General features: G+C 37.0%; 1 protein-coding gene across 1 annotated transcript in view; it reads left to right on the forward strand.

Moving 5' to 3' along the window:
• TRAPPC8 (trafficking protein particle complex subunit 8) overlaps positions 1 to 21471 on the forward strand; it is a gene marked incomplete at its 3' end in the record, with an annotated part of 55080 nt that overhangs the window by 31919 nt on the left and 1690 nt on the right. Inside the window, exons 19-29 of the mRNA XM_081996831.1 lie at positions 627 to 753; positions 1799 to 1956; positions 2784 to 3226; positions 6265 to 6412; positions 7712 to 7808; positions 8839 to 8907; positions 9020 to 9060; positions 10757 to 10942; positions 11534 to 11635; positions 18920 to 18967; positions 20402 to 20547. Of these exons, the coding sequence (XP_081852957.1) occupies positions 627 to 753; positions 1799 to 1956; positions 2784 to 3226; positions 6265 to 6412; positions 7712 to 7808; positions 8839 to 8907; positions 9020 to 9060; positions 10757 to 10942; positions 11534 to 11635; positions 18920 to 18967; positions 20402 to 20547 (1565 nt within the window). The remainder of the gene's footprint in view (positions 1 to 626; positions 754 to 1798; positions 1957 to 2783; positions 3227 to 6264; positions 6413 to 7711; positions 7809 to 8838; positions 8908 to 9019; positions 9061 to 10756; positions 10943 to 11533; positions 11636 to 18919; positions 18968 to 20401; positions 20548 to 21471) is intronic.

Here is a 21471-nt window from a genome sequence, read left to right on the forward strand (position 1 = left end):
GTACTAGCACTTCTGAATCTCATCATGTGTATAAATATCTGAAGGGAGGATGTGACAGGATAAGAGGCACTGGGCACAAACTGAAGCACAAGAGGCTCCATCTGAAGATCAGGAAACACTTCTTTTTTTAACTGGGATGATGGCTGACCACTGGGTGCAGGCTGCCCAGAGAGTTTGTGGAGTCTTCATCCTTGGAGATATTAATAGCCGTTTGGACATAGTCCTAGGCAGCTGGCTCTAGGTGGCCCTACCTGTGCAGGCAAGTTGGACAAAATGACCTCCAGACGTCCTTTCCAGCTTCAACCATTCTGTGATTCTGCCTCTGTTAAAGTTAATTTTTGTTAAAGTTTAGGGCTCTTTCCTAATGCAATGAGCATCTCAGCTGTGGACTGGTTTGGTAAATACTGTGTATGTGAAATTTTGAACCCAGTAAATGACCTGTAGTTATTGTATGCAATACACGACTGTATAGTCATGTCAGATTGTATACAGACTATACAGACTATTACAACTGACATGACTATAAAGTAAATGTAGCTGTGAGTGTCTTTAGCAATGGGACATTTAGATGTAATAATACCTTTGTCTAGTAGCAACAACAACAAAAATTTAACATATCTCCACAGGCGAGACTAAAGCTCTTTCCCCATCAAACAGGGGAGCTACATATTCTGGGAGTCGTTTATAATCTTGGCACTGTTCAGAGTGCTGTGACATTAGATGGGTTCGATCCTTCTATTGGATTACAGACGGGTAAGTGTATTATTCTGTTGTCTGTCTCTAGGAGGGGGAGACTTGGCTTCTGCTGAGTAGAACTACATTTTAGTGTTTAATGTTTACTATCATGATGCAAGGCCGTCTTTCAGGTGAGGCTGTAGAAACAAGGGAAACAACTGGAACAAGAAAAGAGTGAATTGGCACCTGTAGTACTCTCATGAGAAAGGAAACAACCCCTACCAAACCCATTCCTCCTTAATCTGTGGAAATTCTGAAACGATTTAAAATAAAAAAATCCATCTAAACCATGTTGAATCTATAACAACTTTCATTGACTCTTTTGCTATTCATTTTTCTTCTGGATCTTTTAGCTTTGTTAGCTTTCAACTTTTGTCTAAATATTGCACTGAAGTTCTTTGCATAGATTCCCAAATTTAAATTTGTCAGATATAATTATTTTTTTTAGTGTCTTGACTTTATTTTGGTCCTCTTTCTTTCATATTAACATATAAATGGCTTACTAATTGCATGCTACTTGATCTGTTTTGTTGAGTCATTCATCTGAAACTGTCTCTCGCAGGGAAAATTTAGTTGTTGGAGGAAATGGGGATTAAAACACATGTTTGAAAGTGTCTAAAAGAAATAATGAAGCTTGGTTAGCTATCTATGAACTGGAAAACTTTGGAATAAAAAATATTTGGAGAGTGGTGGCCTGTCTTTGAAGGAAATAAAAATGTTTTGGGTGACTTTTTGGGAACGGAAAAAAATATATCACCTTCATGCTCTCCACCAACCTACCCCCTGCCCCTTTGTAGTCAAACTATTAAAGGGTAGAGTAAGTCCACAACGATGGATAACTGTCTGTCTGAACTTGGAATAGCAATGCGTTATGTGTGGCAATAAGCTTTGAGTAGTTCTTTGTTTAAGCAGCATCACTAACAATGAACACTGCATGTGCCCAATAACAGAAAAATCAAAATTATTTTTGAGATTGGATAGGGAGCTTTGGATCACTTCTCAGAAAGAAGTTAGGAATTACTTAAAAAAAAAAAAAAATCAAACTTTAAAAAAATCGTTTCAGGAAAGTTTGTCTCCAATGGGTTATCTGTACGAGGACGACAAGATTTAGAAATCCAAGGGCCTCGACTTAATAACACAAAAGAGGAAAAAACATCTATTAAATATGGACCTGATCGACGTTTAGATCCCATCATTACAGAAGAAATGCCTTTGTTGGAGGTACGTAGCTACTTTCTATGGGCAGTTTTGAGCAAATGGCTGAATCCAGAGCTTATAAATGTAATTCTAACAATGAAGTCCTAGCTTTTGTTAATGCCTAAATTTTTCCAGTTAATTTCTGGTTTGGCACTGACAAACTTGTGTGGGGTTTATTTCAAGTGAAACTTGAAGCTTCCAGATTAATGTCCTTCTGAAATTGTTATATCCCCTTTAGAATTTCAGTTTGCAACAGCTTTTGTAGCGAAATTTCAAGGTGAGGGGGAACAGGAAAAGAAGCTTTTTTTCGGTTTGCTTCTGTTCATCTAGAATAATTCTTCAAGTTGGTTAATTAAAACACAGTGCTTTTCCTTGCGAGGGTTATTAAAATGATCTGACTAACTGGTTAACGACAACTCTATAGGATAGACTATTTCAGTTGAAAGGGACTTGCAATGATAGTCTAGTCCAACTATCTGACCAATTCAGGGCTGACCAAAAGTTAAAGCATGTTATTAAGGGCATTGGCCAAATGCCTCTTAAACACTGATGGGCTTGGGGAATTGGCCACTTCTCCAGGAAGCCTGTTCCAGTGTTTAACCACCATTTTTCTCAGTAAAGAAATGCTTCCTAATATCCGGTCTAATCTTCCCCTGGCACAGCTTTGAACCATTCCCACACATCCTGTCACTGGATCCCAGGGAGAAGAGTTCAGCACCTCCCTCTCCACTTCCCTTCCTCAGGAAGCTGTAGAGAGCAATATAGTTTAATTATGTTGGTTGTTTTCATGCCCATTTGTAACTTGGCTCAGTGTTCAGGCTTTTCTTTTCTGCTGTTGTTTCTCCATACAGGTATTCTTTATAAATTTTCCTACAGGGCTTCTCTGTGGAGAAATCAGAAAAGCGTATGTAGAATTTGTGAATGTAAGCAAGTGTCCTCTTACTGCACTGAAAGTTGTGTCCAAGCATCCAGAATTTTTTACTTTTGGTGGAAATACTGCTGTTCTAACGCCACTAAGTCCTTCAGCTTCTGAAAACTGTAGTGCTTACAAGACTGTTGTGACAGATCCTACCTCTGTGCGTACAGCACTGCTATCCTCAGCTTCTTCTGTAGACTTTGGGGTTGGCACAGGAGGTCATCCTGAAGTAATACATGTCCCACTTCCTGATGCTGTTCTTCTTCCTGGGGCTTCAGTGCAGCTGCCAATGTGGTTACGGGGACCAGATGAAGAAGGTGTTCATGAAATTAACTTTTTGTTTTACTATGAAAATATTAAAAGACACTCAAAAATGTGGTAAGTTTTTATATACTTTTTTTGTCATACTTACTATAAACATTGTAAGCATAAATTTAAATCTTAATGAATTTCTCTCAATTGCTGTGATGATGTAAAAGTGGCCTGTCATCTGCTACTCTAAGCAATAATTTTTTTTACTATATGATCAAATTTCTGTATGAAATTACATAGTTTACACTGCCATCAAAGTGGCAGTTATTAAAATAATCTAATAGAAGGAGGATTGTGGCCAGCAGGTCGAGGAAGGGGATTCTGCCTCTTTCCTCTGAGATCCCACCTGGAGTCCTGTGTCCAGCTCTGGAGCCCTCAGCGCAGGGAAGTCATGGACCTGTTGGAAAGGCTCCAGAGGAGGGCCACAAAAACAGTCAGAGGGATCATGGAACACCACTCCATGAAGACAGGCTGAGAGAGTTGGGGTGGTTCAGCCTCGAGAAGAGAAGGCTGCAGGGAGACCTTATTGCAGCCTTCCAGTACATAAAGGGGGCTTATGAGAAAGATGAGGACAGACTTTTTAGCAGGGCCTGTCGTGACAGGGCAAGGAGTAACTGTTTTAAACTAAAAAAGGATAGATTTAGACTTGATATAAGGAAGAATTTTTCCACAGTGAGGGTAGTGAAACACTGGCACAGGTTGCCCAGAGAGGTGGTAGATGCCCCATCCCTGGAAACGTTCAAGGTCAGGTTGGACGGGGCTCTGAGCTACCTGATCTAGTTGAACATGTCCCTGCTTATTGCAGGGGGGGTTGGACTAGATGGCCTTTAAAAGGTCCCTTCCAACCCAAACTATTCTATGATTCTATGTTTAATAGAATGCTTTTAATACAGATTCTGTTTGTATTTAGTTCCTCTGGAAGTACATCTTCCTGAGGCATGGGGGGAAAAATCATTACTTAATTTATTTCTGCATGTTATTAAACAAAATCTTGTCCACTTTGAACAAAAGATTTTGTTCTTAATTAAAGTGTGGTTAGTAGTTGTATTATGACAAAAGTTATTCTCTTCGGAGGGGTCAAATACCAAGTTTGTCTTCTATGCTTGCATGTTGTATAGTTCCTTTTTGGACCATCTTGAGAGTGTGGACAGTCACATTTGACACTACAAGCTAACAAATAGTGCTTTCTTTGAACTTTATTTGAAATGTAACAAGTTGATGTTTTATGTCACTTATTCTCAAGTTCCATCCGTATGCCAGGCTAAGGTGGCTCAGGAGAGAACTTTTTTGGGAAACCGGTTCTTCAAAGATTCTGGGGTGTAAAGGCATCTCTTCAGAAAGTGATCAGCTTTAAGGAAGCCTTACTGTAGCAATTGAGTAAACAGTGAAATTCAGAAATGAAGACTGTCTCTTTTTACCTGTCTCTGAGTCTTCTGCAAATACTGTTCTTACATTGCTACTTTACAGCTGTTAGAGCTCATAGCTAGAGCTGAGAAAAAGTTGCCACAGGCTTTATATATTTAGTTTTTAGCCCACTAAGAATACTGGCCGCAGACTTAATAAATGTTACTATTTAATTTTCTGGGAGAGAAATTTATTATGGAGCTGAGTGCTGGGTTGGTTTGTTGGGCAAAGATAAATTCTTCAACCTTAAGAAGCAGTAGAGACTAGGGAGAGTGGATCTGTAATCAGTGCTGTGGGGAGCTGGTGGTGTGGTTTAACCCCAGCCAGCAGCTAAGCACCACACAGCTGCTCGCTCACTCCCCCTTGGTGGGGTGGGGAGAGAATTGGAAGGGTAAGAATGAGAAAACTTGTGGGTTGAGATAAAGACAGTTTAATAGGGAAAGCAAAAGCCATGCACACAAGCAAAGCAAAACAAGGAATTAATTCACCACTCCCCATGGGCAGGCAAGTGTTCAGCCATCTCCAGGGATGCAGGGCTAGTCTGTAGGAATAGGGCATCTGTCCCCCTGCAATGTAGTTATTTTTTTCTTCTCCCCCTTTTTTTTTAAGAACAGAACTTAATTTTCCTCTGAGTTCATAGTATGCAGAAAGTAAAGTGTTTCGGAGGTGGCAGGTGGTTCACTACTGTATTGAAGTTTCCAGGGGAATTTAAGCGATGTGTTCTTGCTAACAGTACACTTTGTAGACTGAGCATAACTCTTAGATTTTAAAAAAAATTATTTGTGCCACTTGAAAGCTATACAGACATCTCTCTATCTTTCTGAAGATTAACTGCAAAACTGTTAAGTTTATTCTGTAGATTGTGACATTATGTGAATTATAGTTTAGGAAACTGCTGATTTCCCCTCTCAAAACAAATATTGCATGATGCTTCACCATATTTATAGGGCATGCATATCAAATTTTGACATGCTTCTAATGTTTCCAAGTGGAAGTTTGGTAATACAAAGATTCTACATGGGAAAAGCTCTTGTGTTTTGGTGGTGTCCAAAAATGGATGTTTACTCATCATTAGAAAAAGAAGATTATAACTTTTACAAAGGGCTAGCTGGCCTGGAGGTTGAGCGTGTCTGGAAAAAGGCACATGTGCCTTAGTGATGGTAAACTTTCAGGATTCTCAGTTCAGGGGAATTTGTTGAATGCAGTGGTATTCTGTCTAAATGCTTTTTAGTAGATGTTTATGCAGGAGGTGTGACTAACTAGTGGGCCTTTTATGATTTGTTTGCTCAAACTATTTTCCAAAGCATGTGATGGCATTAAATAGCTTTAATGACATCCCTGTGCCAGTACATGCCTGTTTACTTTCACTGTGCCAGTTGTCTTATATAAGAAATACTTAGGATGTATTTTTTGTCATGGTAACATAGGAACCTTTTCCCCCAGTATTTCAAACCTGGTTAAGAGACTGCGTGTTTGAACAGCACCTACCCGTGCAGCATGATTGTTAAAAATAATACAGTTTTTATAGGAGGCTAAACCAAAAAATGTCTCTTCGGTGATTGAAAGGAATAAATTGTCTAATGGCCTTAGTACTGATGGCAAACATAAAAACTAAACTTCTTGATCATAGGTTCTGGACAGCAGTCCTGTTTGTTCAGAATGTCTTTTTTTCATTTTTCCTTCCTTCCCCTCCTTCCTAGTCATAGAGTATTAAGGCACACTGCAGTTATTTGTACTAGCCGGTCTCTGCATATTCGAGCTACTGTCTGCAGAAGTAATGCACTTGAAGATGAAGGCGGCAGAGGGGACAATATGTTGGTGTTTGTGGATGTAGAAAATATCAATACAGTAAGTTCTTATTTTTAATAGTAATACTGCTCTAAAGCTCAGCAGGTGTGTGTCACCAGTAGAACCAAGACTTAAGTAGAAGGGTTTTTTTTACAACTACTTTGCCAACACTAAGTAAACCTTGCATATTTAGTTATTCCAGTTACTGTTGGAAAGAGAATGCTAACATTAATGTATATCTCAGTGGTTTGTAACTCTGCTATGATTATCTCTGTCCTAAGCAAATTCCAGTACTGTAGTTCAGAGTCGTTTTCTTTTAGGAAGACTTATTCCAAATTCCTGAATATTCTTGCTGATCACAACTTTCAAGGTAGTTCTGAATGAGATAACTTGTGCCCTCCACAAGCTTTCAGTGAAAACACTGGTAGCATTAGTGGTAATGTGAAGTCAAATTTTAAGCTCCAACTTGAAGGAAGCTTCTCTGTTAATGTTTATTACCAAATTCTACAAGACATTTTTGCAAATATAATCCAAATACAGATATGTCTGTTGTGATCTGTTGACTTAGCAAAGCAGATGAAAATGTATCATTGTTTTCATACCACGCTACTTCAAATTTACTCATTTTTGGCTAAAGCTGTTCCCATTTTTTTCAATCATGAAGTAAGGTAATTAAATCCTCTGTTTATAGAATTCCTAGACACTTAACTGGTAGTGGAGTCACTGAGCTGACTTGTCATTTTGTTTTAAAGGTGTGTACACTCTGTGTTTTTCTTCAGCTACTAAAGTGAATGTTGTCCACTCTAAGGAGGAAGGAGTGTTTTATAAAGTACTTGCCAAGTTAACAGATAACATGGTGTGAGACTTAATTTTCCACTATCACCTCACTCTTTCCAAGAAAGGAAACCAACGCCAAAAGCTACTTTTCATTGTGTATATGTTTTTTAAAAAAAAAAGTTCTTGAATTTGAGATCTGTGATATAGTAATATTCCTAAAGTAATCTTAGAAACTAAGTGGCCTTGCAGACAGTGTTCTGCATTGGAGTTAAAAGCCTAGGTTTTATTATAGTAATCTTAATCTAAAATACTAACTTGTGGGTATTTTTCTGGGGGATCTTTGTTTCCTCTTCATGTGGCTTTGTTTACTGGAATTGGAAGTTGCTGTGAGCTGGGACTGTTTTATGTTACAGTGGGTCTTAATTCTCTTCTTGTCTCTCTGTAGTGGATTTATGGATGATTTTATTATGGATGGTGTGAATAATGAGTTAAATTAAGTTTCTAACAGTCCCATCTTGCAATGAACATTCACTACGCAATTGTGGTTGGTCTTATTTGACATAATTTTTGTTTCTTCCTTAGAGTGAGACTGGTGTTAAAGAATTTCATATAGTGCAAGTTTCAAGTAATAGCAAACACTGGAAGCTTCAAAAATCTGTTAACAACTCTGAAGATAAAGGTGTGTATCTTTCAGGTTGAAAGGTCAGGTTGGACGGGGCTCTGAGCAACCTGGTCTAGTCAAAGATGTCCCTGCTTATTGCAGGGGGGTTGGACTAGATGACCTTAAAGGTCCCTTCCAACCCAAACTACTCTATGTTCTTTATCACCAAAAGAACGGCAAGTCTAGCTTCTACCTGACAAGAAAAGTTAAAAGAATCTTACAAGGAGTTGAATTTGGATTTCGGAATAATTAATTTCTAAAAACTTTATATCCCTTTAAAACATACTACAGTCCTTTTGTTAGTGTTTCAAGAAAAGTACATTGACAGATAACTTTCAGACTTCATAAATTTTAACAACGGACTCAACTTCCAAGTAAATTATTTCTGTGGTGTGGAGAAATTCATATTTGAATTGGCTGATAACTTGCCTGACAAGAAATATGTTTCAGTATTCCTTTACGTTTAGTTATTTATCAGTGTTAAATTTAACTGCTCAACAGCGTATTTGGTAAGTGCTCTATTTGCTTACTAGGAATATACCAGAATTGCTAGTGCTGTATCCTGCCTTAGCTAATAAAAGCTGCTAATTTTTGAAAAGGCTAACTATCCCAGGCAAAATAACAAGTGCTGTTATTGTATCTAGCAAATGTTATCTTTACTTGTACGCTGACATTTTATGTACTTAAAGATTAGTCTAGGTGTGTATTCCTCTTGTATTAATATTGAGGGTGCATCAATCAGATAAACCAGATCTCTTGTCTTCTGTTCCTACCTTCTTTCTCTGTATCTCCTGTATATATTATGGCTCACTTCCTGCTCTAGAAGTTGATGGAAGGGGTCAGTAGAAGATGAATCTTCTTCACTACCATGCAGTCACAGAAAATTCATCTTAACTAATCAAGCAGAGCAACTGCGTGATAGTAATGCTTCTTGAGTACTGTCAGTGTGTTTTTTACTTGTGAAGTTTAAAGGCTGACTTTTTGCTAATGAGGAGGGACTCTGATTATGTTGAGGGGGGGAAAAAATCTTGCAACCTTTTTCTTTCAGATACTAAACTTGCTAGCAGAGAGAGAGCGAAGTTATGCTTTAAAGCAGTAAGATGCAAAAACTCAGAAGGTAGGTTCTTTCTTGAATGTGGTAACTTTTTGAAGAAAATACTATTTGGATGCTGTATGCTGAAGTTGTGACTTATGGCACTGAAACAATGCCTTCTCTTTTTATCTCTTAGAAAATTACACATTTGCAGACATCGTCTTTGGAAATGAACAGGTAGGTGAACTGGCACAACTGCATATTTTGTTTTGTGTAAGGTATCCCTGCCATATGCAGGTATCACAATGAAAGCCTTTTTAAAAATTTAAAAATGGGAACAGTGCTTTCATAGTTGGGAAGTTGAGTTTTGCCTGTCCAAAACTATTGGTCTTCTAGTTCAGCTCTCTTCTTTACAAAGAGAAGGTAAGGTAGTGTAGGCTAGGGGATAGTTTGGAATTTTAATTTCCAAACTCCATAGCTGAACTACTTTGGGAGCACATTGCTAACTTTTTTGTAATGTTTTTCCTTCCTTCCCAACTCTTCAGAACAGTTGTTTTGAATATTTTCCAGTCCTCTAGTTTTCTAGTAGAGAACTGTGCATGTCATATTGTTGTTCTGTTTTTTTCTTAATTGTATGTTTACTATGGTAAGTTAAAAATTCTAATTAGAGCTTATTCTAAAAACAAAAATCTGGAAACCTCTAATGGATGTAGGTGCCATAATTTCAAAACTACTACTGTAGGTTGCAATCAGTTCAGGGAGTCTCTTAAACTTCAAGAAAAATCAAAGAAACATTCTAGACCACCATGCTCTCTTAATGTTTCTAAGCATACAGGCATTGTCTGAAGAAGAATCTTTTTAGCAAATAATCTTGGTACTGTGAATGCTTTTCCAAAACCTGAGGAAAGTAGGCCACTTGCATCAGATCAGAAATGTACATTAGCATAGTAGATTTAATTAGCTGGATGTCAGATTGTTTTATTTTATGCTGAGTGTACATTTTCCATGTATGTATCCAGCTTTTAAAAGCCAAAGAAAACCGACTCACTGCCATTTCATTTTATAGGCATATAAATTAAAGTTAGGACTAAAAATCTGAGGTAGATGATCCTTTTTTGCGTTTAGAGTTGGATGAGCTGCATGAACTTCAGCTTTCTTGTAAGAATGTGTTCTCTAATGGCGGTGATGGGGAGGGGGCCCTACCTTCCAGACAGTTACTCCAAAAAGCTGCTGGTCTCCCTGGGTATGAGTGTTCTGCTAATGCAACAATCAGCAGCTCTGCAATAGCATATTCTGGAAAGGCTAACATTTTTGAAAGGGAGGGGTTAGGAAGCTAAAGTTTCTTCCTTATCCTGATGTCTCCAAGTATGTTGGTCCTTATCAAGCTTTTGGTGTTGGAAAAGCTTAGCACTAATGATGATAAACTTGACAAACGGCACACTACTTCTGGCTGTGACACTTATACATGGGGAATATGCTGTGCAATCTATTATCTTTGCTGTTGCTAGCAAAATGTATGTTCCTAACTTCGATAAATAATTCTAGATAATGTAAGGAAAGTATTAACAAGCAAGAATGACTTGCACGTGAGTGAGTTAGTTGGACTTTCAGCTCTCTCCACTACACTTGATATATCACAGTAGGCTGTCTGGTGGTAATAATCAAAGCCTTTATTTCAAAGTGTTGTGTTTGTAGTTTTAGGCCAAAAATCTGTAGCTCTGTTTCCCTGTGTTACCTTAGACAGCTCATAGGTAGGGATGATCTCTAACAGGGCAGTGTGGAAACCAAGATGTGTGGCATCCTGTAGGTTTGCAAAGGGAAGCAAAACAAGATAATGGAACTGAAATATTACAGTGATGAACTCTGTTAGACTACTTAGTCTCAGCTTGCATCCTGCTCTGAGAGTGTTCTTTCTTGCTTTTTTTTCTTGCAGATAATAAGTTCAGCCAGTCCTTGTGCAGACTTTTTTTTCCAAAGCTTATCCTCTGAATTTAAAAGAACACATGTGCAACCTCATACTCATGTATCTCAAAGGGCTGTGAAACAATCATTTGATGATACAGTCAGATTGATACAAAAATGCAGTGAAGTCGATTTGAACATTGTTGTATTGTGGAAGGTATGTATAGTTGTGGCCTTTGTGGTAATATGGTCGTGAAATATGACTGTTAGAAAATAATTTAATATGGCATCCTGAACTTTCAAGCATACTCATACAAATTTAGGGATGCAATTTTTTTTTCTGAAAGCAGGCAAATGAACTAAAATGATGTCAAGAAGCAAAGACAGTCTTAATAGCTGTTAGCGTAATAAGTATGTTTAAGTTACATACTTTCCATTACATTGGATGCACTCGGTTCTTCTAAGTTCTCCTCTTAAAAGACAAAATTCTGAAATCTTAAACCAAGAGGTTTGTTAATGCTTGATCTTTATCGTAGAACTGTAAGAGTGACCCAGTCCTCCTTGAAGGGGAGGATCTCATTTACCAGAGTGCAAATATTAAGTAATGGAAATTGGCAATCTAAACTTCAGCAGTTGTATGTGCTTGCAAAATTAAAAGCATACACATAAAATAAATATGTTGTGCTAGCCTTTAGGTTTTAAACAGTACAACATCCTTCAGTTAAGTTAGGAGGAAAGTCAATAGTTCTGTATTATAAAACTTATGATAGTTTTTGATCTGCTAATGACTTTGTGTTATTTTCTGTAGGCATATGTTGTGGAAGACAACAAGCAGCTTATTTTGGAGGGCCAGCATCATGTTGCCCTTAATACAGTTGGGAAGGAGGCTTTTTCATTTCCTCAGAAGCAGGTAATCTAGTGTGAAATTTTCCGTTACAATTACTTCTGTTCCCAAAATAGACGTGATGTGTTTCCTTGTAAATAAGTGGAATCACTTTGGGTGCTGTCGTAGAATCTAATATCAGATATGTGTTATTGCTAAATAATTCAGACTGACTGACTTCAACTTTGGTTAGTCATCTATATTGAAATAGCTAGGATCAGTTTAAAGATGAGAAAAGCAATATACAACTAAGTATACTTCTATGCAGTTGTTGGAGTATACTGATCGGTGGTATTTCAGGGTAGAAGTAGGAGCTTATTAATGGTATTAAGTCAAAGTTAATGATTATTTCATAACAAAGCTGATAGTAAAATGGTGGAATTATTTTTGAGTATTACAAAATCCATTTTATGAATTCTACTACCATGTATAACTTAAGTGAAGACCTTTAGTGTAAAAATATTAGAACAGCAGAAACACTGCAGCAGTTAAGACATTGAAAACTCCATCAGAATTGTTCAATTAGTAGCCTATTACTTCACTTAAAAGTTTTATAGCCTGTTTGATTGTTCAAAGGAAATAGCATCTGTAAAAAAAAAAAAAAACTGGTGGATGTCTCCTTGCACATGAATCAGTAACAACTATGGAAGCTATAGATAAGTTTCTGTAAAAACATCTATGCTAGATCCAATTTATGTGTGTGAAGACTAATGTGCAAAAAAAAAAAGGAAACAAGTCTTGTACTTGTTTAGCCTTCTGCTGAGCAGTACATTGCTGTTGCTTCTTGCTTTGGTGCCATTTTCATTATATTTTTACTGATGTTGCAAACATCATATGTAGCTTTTAGTGAGCTCTTGAAGTTGCAGCACGTAGTACTATACATTAATTTTGTCAAGAAAACAACTTAGGACAGATGTGTATTTCTATACATATCACGCTATAACAAGTAATTACTCTGAAGCTGTGCACTTCGCTTTGATTCATAAGCATTTAATTATTTTTAGATCATTGAGATGATTTTTCCATTTAATTCTTTGCACTATGAAGTAGATATGGGAATAGATCAAAAGGTGCATGTAGTTTGAGGTAAACTGGCTGGTGTTCATTAGTACTGAAAAATAGGAAAATTTAAGTTTTAATGTCTGAAGACAATTTTTTCACTTAACACCCCCCAAAAAAGCCTTTGCACATGTGGGTTCAAGCTATGCTGAGCAATATGAGTCTGTATTAGTCTAATGACAACTGCCCGCTCCAGTATTATCTTTCCTGTTTTAAGGTGTATGTAGAACAGTAGATCACACTGTAGACCTCTAAAGTTGTCTTAGAAAACTTAGGAGAGAAAGCCCTGAAGTTGTCTCTTAGGAGAGAAAACTCTGGACTTCTGGAACCAGACCTCAATGAGATCAGCAAATGGGCGGGAAGAGAAGTAGGAATGAATCACATCTGCATCCTAAAACAAACAACTGACCATGCTATGGGTAGAAATTTACATTTCCTGTTGACTGCACCAGAAATTTAGTTGTCTGCATCAAATTCAGTTTCAAACCAAAAGAAATGAATCCTGCCAGCAACAGCAAAGAGAATCCAGATGTACCCTCAATTTGTTTTGAGTAATAATTAGTGTTCTCTGCCTATAATTTGTTTCTCATCAGTTATTATTACAACTAGATTCAAATAGATGCTACATCGATTATTGTATTCACTTTCTTCAGCGTAAGGAATATACTTCTTTTGAAGCGTTCTATACCTGGGTTGGAAGCAAAAATGCATCTGCATTGTGATGCAGTTGAAATCTGATATAAGAGTAATGGTGGTTGTTTGTAATAAATGTATAAATTTTTAGGTCCTCATGGTAACCAAAACCCAGATTTAACTTGGATTTTAAGAGCTTGTAATATCAGGACTGCTAAGAATTGAGAAATTACATATGCTCATGTACTGCTTTTATTTTACTTTGCACTTTATACTGTAAGGAGAGTAGATACCTCCCATCTCAGAGGAGTTTAAGGTATAACAAACTGATTTGAGACTTTGCAGCAGTTTACTTCATTCACTCCACATCTAAGAATTAAAAGAATCCCCAAAATAGGAATAGATGTGGCTAGGTAGAGAAAATATACTTAATCTATTAAGGATTGCATATTGTCTTTGAATTATCTTGTTTTTGCATTAAAGTTACACAAGGAGTGAAAAACTCGGTGGGAAGAAAATCCCAAACATAAACGTTACTTTAACTTAACATTTTCAGTATATAGTTTCGAGACACTCAAATAGTTTGTCTTGTAAATCTGTATTTATTTTCTAAGTCATAACCAGGGTTGGAAACTCTGGACTGTTCCTGGATGTCTTGTGCTGACAGTGTAGAAACTGTTTTCTGTGGTCTAGACAGCAGAGGGAGATGAAGAGGTGTGCTTTTTACCAGTGCATGTTGGTTACCAGTTCTTAAATGGTAAAGGGCTGCTCAAATCTGAAAAAATAGATTTATTTGTAGATTCTGAACAGGGTGTCACCTAGGATGCAAGAGTCTGCTCCCTGCATTTATTGCTGTGTTCTACTTGTTGCTCTTAGTGACTTACTGACTTCAGCTGCTTCTGCTTCATGCTGTTGCAACAAGCAAAGGAATTTTTGTGTCTGTGTGACAATACAGCCATTCCCAACCAAGTACAGTCTCACATGGGGGAAACACAAGCAAGATTTCTCTCTGCACCCCCTTTAATTTTTTTTTAGCCCTCTGAGAAATGACTCAAATATTGGCTGAATTCATGAAATAACTACATTGAACAAATCAAGAGAGCTTGCTTTATATTTTGGTTAAATTCTGTGCACTGGTAATTATGTCTCAGACTAATTCTTGCCAGTTTTTAAGAATTTAGTTTAGCTTTATGGAAGCTTCTAGAACTGTTCAGGGAAACAAAGCTGCAGTAAAGCACTGTAGTAGAAGAGCAGTAGATCTGTATTGATCTGTATTCATTGGCACTGTTACTTTTCTCAAGTTCTTCCCGCAGTTGCTGGTAGATTGGTAGTTGGGTGAACTGATACAAAGTCATCTTTATTGTGTGTCTGAGCTAAGATGTTACATTGCTGACTGAGATTCAAGGACAGGTGGTTACTTCTGCTTGGTTCATGGTGGCACATGTAATACACACAACTGGGATGTGGAACAGACAGCAGGATGTGATTATTCCTGTATCGTGGTAGCATAACTTGCCATAGTATTTGATAAAATCAAGATAAAACCATCTAGTTTCTATAAAACACAGGATAATGGGGTTTGGGGGAGGTGTAAAATCTTTGGCTAGAAATTCTGCGTGTACCCACAAAAAGAGAAAGACAATAGCAGTAAAATTCTCTACAAATTTTACTTGGATGCTCAAATGCATGTGCTTCCTTTTTTTTTTTACTATGTCTGTTCAAAATAGAACTATGAACGCTAAACTTTTTTCATTCTAACCAAGACAATGATAACTTATGACTTTGAAGTTTACTGGTTTTCTGTTACGGAACACAGGGAAGTTTTTTTTGTTACACTACAGGGTTTCTTTATTTAACTGCATAACCTATGCTCAAGAGCAGTGCTATCGGACATAGTAGACTTATCAGGTGATGTGATGAACTACTTACATCTTTATGTTCTAGAAGTTTGGAATCATAGCACATAGTATGCTGAAGGAACGCTTAAAGAATATTGACTCTGTTAAAGCATTTCTTTGTTTCATATAGAAAGCTGTCTGAATTATGTGGAAAACTTTTATCTTCCTATCCTTTCTCTCATTTGTGTATTTGAAAAAAATGGCCTCTTGCTAAAGGTAGGGGAAAAATGCTAAATATAGTTTACTTCCTTGAATCAGAAACACAAAAGGTGCTGCAAAGTGATACATTATAGTCACAAGCAACAATATATGAAGAATAAATAATGTAAGGTGTTAGTAAAGTGAATAGGTTTTAATAAATGTGTTAGCAGTAGCTGTTTGAGTCCAATAATAAAAATTAGCTGGGTATTTATAACTAATGACTGTTGTTTTTTTAACAACAATACTGCTATGGTTTCTGTTTATCTTCTGAAATTTGTTTTCAGGAATCAGGTTGTTTTAACTGAAGGTCAACTCAGAATTGCATCAGAAATACAGCTGTTCTTGACCTCTCTACCTTAACTTAGTAAAAGTACAAAAACTTCAAATACTTAAAACATCCATTCACAGTCAGGGCTGTTGATTAATATTATTTCTTACTGCTGTCTCCCATATTTTTATAATCTGGTGAATTCAATCCAAAAGACTCCAAAGGAAAAGCAGTGTAATATAATGGGATGGAAGTTGTAGCGTGGGGCTGGGGCATTTGCCACACTTCTGATTGGCAAAGACTTCACACTGGTGGAAAGTGAGAAGCAGACTAGTAGAGGCTTGTCACTTGAGCATGTCGGCGTCTTGGGAATAGTGCATCCATACTTCTAAAACACATTAGCATGTGAGTGTAAACTTAGTTTTGACTGAAGTCTAGATGAGATAAAGTGTCTACAACTGTGTTTTAGATCAGGCATCCTCTTTTTTTTTTTTTAAGATATTGTCCCCATTTACAGCCCTCTGTTTTCATTGTAGTGGTCTTGTAACGCACAAAATGGATGCCTTCCAGACAGAATTAATCGAGATGTGCTCCAGGACTGCACATGATGTGCTTCTGGGCTGCTCATTCAGTCCTGTGGATTAGACCAGTGCTAGCACAAAGTAAAATCCATAAAATCTATACAGCATGGATGCAGGCTTGTTGGCAGTGTTTCACTTCAGAGATGGTAATTTTTGATAACACTGCTTCTTAATATAAATGCAACTCAGTGAGGCAGCAGCAGTTTGGTTGGAAATAGGAATTTTTGAAAGGTAGGAGATGGTAGGGTTTAAATAACTTCATTTTTCCTAACAGTGAATTACTACAAGTGACATCTTGTGCTAGTTCAGATTTTTCTGTAAGAATACATGGGAAGAGATACTTGAATCAAACACAAGTTGTTGGAATGATTTAAGACTTTCTTTAAACTAGATTGGTGGAGGGAAAGCAAAATTCTGAAGGGTAAATAAACATCAAGAGCTGAAGTATACCTTTTTCACTATACTGTATCAATTTGTGTACCAATTACTGTACCAATTTGGGAGGACTGGTTTATGTTATTGTCATTAATGAAATATTCCAAATAGCTGAAAAATTATATCTACTGTTTTACCCATTGATGGACTGCAGTGCTGATGATATTTGTGTTTTCAAATGCATTGTTACTGGTGTCTTAGGAAAACACTGTTCCAGGAGTCGTAATTTCTATAGCTAAGACCTAGAATGAATATAGATGATTCACATAGTGAAGGGACCCAACTTCAAAGTGAGGTTTTAAAATGTGAGTTCTCTGATCTAAAATGGGAAAGGGAGAAAGATGTATCACTTAAGATCTCACTTTGTCTCTTATTCTGTTACTTTCATATATTCTGCTTTTACTTAGGCTTAACATTGTTCAAGAGTTTCCTGTTTAGGTTTTCTTCTGTGCTGTGCATATTGGTCCCTCATACTTGACTGAGCATGTTAATAATCCCTTTGGCTATGTATAACTTGTAATTTATGGGGCAAATATGCTGAATTTCCATACAACTTGGAAATCAAATTGTGGTGGTTAACTTTTTCTGGTGTGTTTAAGAGCACATTGGCCCAGTCATTGAGAAGATTGTTTTTGAAATTGGAAACTTTAAGATGTCTAATATTATGTAGAAAAATCCTTTTAAATGACTGCATGTGAAGATACCATCACTTCCATGCATTTGATGGAAATTAAGAACTTTTTCAGTTTGAAAGTGCATTCTAAGAGATTAAGGAATATATTATGGGCAGAGCTGTCTATTACATCTAGCAGATGATGCAAAAGATGCTTTGAATGGTATAAATTTTGATATTTTTTTCCCAACTTTTAGCTTAGTACAGTTGCAGGAGATAAAAGCAGTGTGAATGACTAATACGCAATTTCAGAGGTGTAAGTAGGGGTAATATATAACTTTGTTTCAAAGTAGCAAAACATCAGACTCTAAAGGTCCTGGCTCTTTTGTAACTACTGAATAAGTGGAGATGTTGAGACTATTCTACTTGGAGCAGCAAGCTTGTGTCTAGCTTTTAAGTATATTTGTTTGAGGCTGGCCTTTGTAGATGGCTTTGGGCAACAAAAAGCTTTCTAAAAACAGAGGCAACTTTCCTAGCACCAATTGCACGGTTTGTAGCTCTTGAAAGGTAACTGTGGGAACGGTGTGGTTCTGGTGCTACTGCCTGTTATGTGTTTCTAGACAAAAGCCAAAAAGTTAAAATGCAGATCTAAAATTTAAAACAGTAAGAAAAAACGTCCCCCCACCTCTCTGTACAGTTCTTCCAAACTCTTCTTATGATGAAGTCTCTTCCAGTCAAGCTTATCTGTACGTCTACCAGTATGTGTGGATGAGACCTTCAAATTACAACGTAACCATTTTTTGAAAGGAGTATCTTAACCATTGTTGTGGCCGCCTTGTATGCAATATGTGGTGCTTGCTGTCCATTGGAGCCCATGGCACTGCTGGAGCTTTGCAAAGATCCATAATGGGTGAACAAGTAAACTTTAGGTGTCTGAACTTTTGTTTTTGCCTTTAAAAAGGTAACACTCCATTTGGGCTGGTATTCTAGGAGTTCAGCAAAAAAATACCACCTGTTTAATTCTTGGTTTTGTTTTACTTTCTTTCGAAGTGTAAATAATGAAAAATTTGAGGCTGATATCTGCTTAGTGCATATTCTTGAAGGGACGGTACAGGTGCCCAGGTAGGTATGGGCATCTTTTTTTGTAGCCTTGATCCAATTTCCCAAGCTCCAGAGTAGGGCAGGAATTTAATGCATCCTTAAACTTAGCATTTCCTATTAGCTATCTCTCAGTAGCTCCCTGATCTATGTGTGCATCTTCTTGTTTACCATTTGTAAGTGCTTAATTCTCTCCTGAACCATTAAGTAAGAGAATAATGTACTAAATGTCATATCTTAGCCTTTGTTCTAGGACACTATTACAAAAAAGCTAGACTTTGAGCAGCAGAACTTGGACACACAGACATCTTTTCTGAATCTGACACCCAGAAGCTGGCTGGAATTAAGGTTTAGCTCTGTGATGGTAAACGGTTAATTTACTGCTTTCCAGTCCTTCAATAGAGGTGTAATATTAGAACTAAAGGTTTGAAAGCACTCTGCACTTTCACCAGTAAATGTTCCTGCTGCATTTCATGATGTTCTTGTCTGTTTGTAGAGATAAACCTTCATATTTGTCTTTTGTAGGGATTTAAAAAAATACTCGGGAATTCTGATTGGGAGGACTTGGAACAGGTAACTGACTCTAGGGCAAACTACAGTGTGTAGGATATTGCTGTGTCGTTGAAGATGGCATTGAATAATTGGTTGGACTGTAATTTGAGGGGAAAGATCAAGTTAAATGAAAACCTATAATCTCATCTCTGGAGGCCAGTGTGTTTCCTGCTGTCAGTTTTCATCAAGTTAGATACCCGTAGGGTAGGGTGGAAATACCAAATTAATTAATTGCTTAAAATATATTGCATTGATACTGTGAAATACCTTTTTTCTTCTCAAATTACTTTTAAAAAAAACCACTCTATTCTTCCTTTCAAGAGGAAAGAATTGCAAGCTTGATTAAAACATTTGATGTCTTCCTGGTATTACCAGCACAGAAAAACAGTGACTGAGATGTTCGTACATATTGTAGAATGCCCAGTGTGTCTGTTATTTTGAATCGGGTTTTCTTGCCTGTAGTATTTCTTTTCGACTTAAACAGTATAATCCATCACCCTTAAACAAAAAGTATTGCTTTCTTAGACTGTACTGACTTACTGGTGGCTTTTTAAAATCTTCTTTCACTTGCTTTTAGTAGTTAGTCACACTTACTGCTGCAAATTCTTTTTTTTTTTTTTCTTCTAAAGGTGAACTTTTTGCAGAATAGTTTCATAAGGGAATAATGAAAGGCAGCCCCTTCCAAAATAAAACCTGTTGGCAAAACAGATTAGATGATGTTGGACAGAGTCACAGTAGTGCTGTAATGCTGAACCAAATGCAGCCTGATTGCCTCACTCAGTGTCGCATCTTTCTGTATAATCTGGTTTATTCTGCTTCAGAGATTGATTCTGCCCACAGGGGATTCACTACAGGATGAATCCCAAGTAGTGTGTCAGTGCTTGAGTTGAGCTTTCATCTGGGGACAATGGTAACTTTCTTATCTGCAAGAGCTTGCTATACAGTTTTTAAGACACTCTGCATTATTAAATGCTTCTGTCACTGTTAGCTTGTTGCTATAAACTTCTGTTTGCTTTACTTTGGATTTGTTTTGGGTAACTTGGCTTTCCTGTTGTGAACTTCCCAGGACAGGTGATGGAAATTTTTTTTTTAGCTGCTGAATAGGGAACCATGTAAATGCTGTCCCTTTTTCTTGGAAACAAAACAAAAACTAATGAACCACTACAACAACAGCATGCTTTTGTGAAACTTGCGCAGGTAGTGTTTTCACAAGCATCTGTGAAATATCTGTCTCAAAAGATGGTAACAAATAAATCATCAGTTACTTCTCTAGCACACTTAAATGCAAAACACATTGGAGAAAAAAACCTGTAAGCTTCAGGATGCTGTAGACTTACTTCCCTGGAGTTATAGTTCATAATTGAAAATGGTGGCTTCTGTGACTGGATTTCTTGTGTTGTGTTGCACAGTACCTTATGTCAATATTTGAAACACTGTTCTGAATTTTTGTTTCAGGAATTGCCAGAAATGGTTCTCTTGAAGTTTTTTCGATCAGAAAACATACCAGTACCTGCAAGACCAACACCAGAGCAGCTTTCTAATCTTATCAAGACAAGTCTTCATTATCCAGAGTCTTTCAGTCATCCTTTTCATCAAAAAAGGTTCGTGCAGTGTTTTCTTTAGAAACTTCTGAAATATTGCTAATTTGATGTAAGTCGTGTTTGAGATGCTATGTGGGTTATGATACAAAAGATGAAAGTCTGGTATGCAAGGGTGAAATCTTGCTCAAATCTTAACTCATTGCTTCGGGATTGTATAGGTAAAATGAAAGTTTCAGGTAGAGAAACAGGCTATAATACCACAGCTCAGAGTTTTAATGTTAACTAGTAATGTTATCAAACTTACTGAAAGAAAAATAAACACAGAGGCAGCAGAGTATTTATTTTTGATGTCAGAGTAAACAGTGTGACTATTTTGAGGAGCTAGACAGAAAGTGGTACTTCAAGTCAAAAGAACTGTTATGTCTGCAGCATCTGACTTGCCAAGATTAGCTGCACATAGTTCTGATTTATGTCAGAAGGAAAGGTGGTAGCTGTTTAGATCACTGGGGCTTGTCTCCTGGAAGCATATCAGAATTAACCTCTGTGGAAAAAGGAGATTGCTAGAGTGAGTTAGTTAGAGCCTGTAAAACACATGAGTTGTTCAAAATTAAAATGATCTGAACAAAGCCCTCTGGATTCATTTCCAGGTATGAAACGCATTGTACCTGAAACATAAACATACCTGTTTAGGTTTGAGTTTTTATCTGAGAACTCTACTGTGTTACACTTTTTTTCTGAAAACTTCAGTTAATACAAGTAACTTGCCAAAAGAAAAGGATTTCTTTCTTTATAAAATCTAACATTTAAATTTTTTATAAGGTGGCATATTTTAATGATGGTTACAAAGCATGCATTATTCCAGCAACTAGTTCATACCTTGTTCATTGTGGTTGCTAATTGTTCTTTTCTTCTTAGTCAGGTTCAGGATATTTAAACCGTTAAGCAATGGCAAGGAATTCCAGTGACATAAATCACTTGTTGCAT

Source organism: Phaethon aethereus, assembly GCF_964289735.1.
Source record: "Phaethon aethereus genome assembly, chromosome: 2".
Classification (NCBI taxonomy): domain Eukaryota; kingdom Metazoa; phylum Chordata; class Aves; order Phaethontiformes; family Phaethontidae; genus Phaethon; species Phaethon aethereus.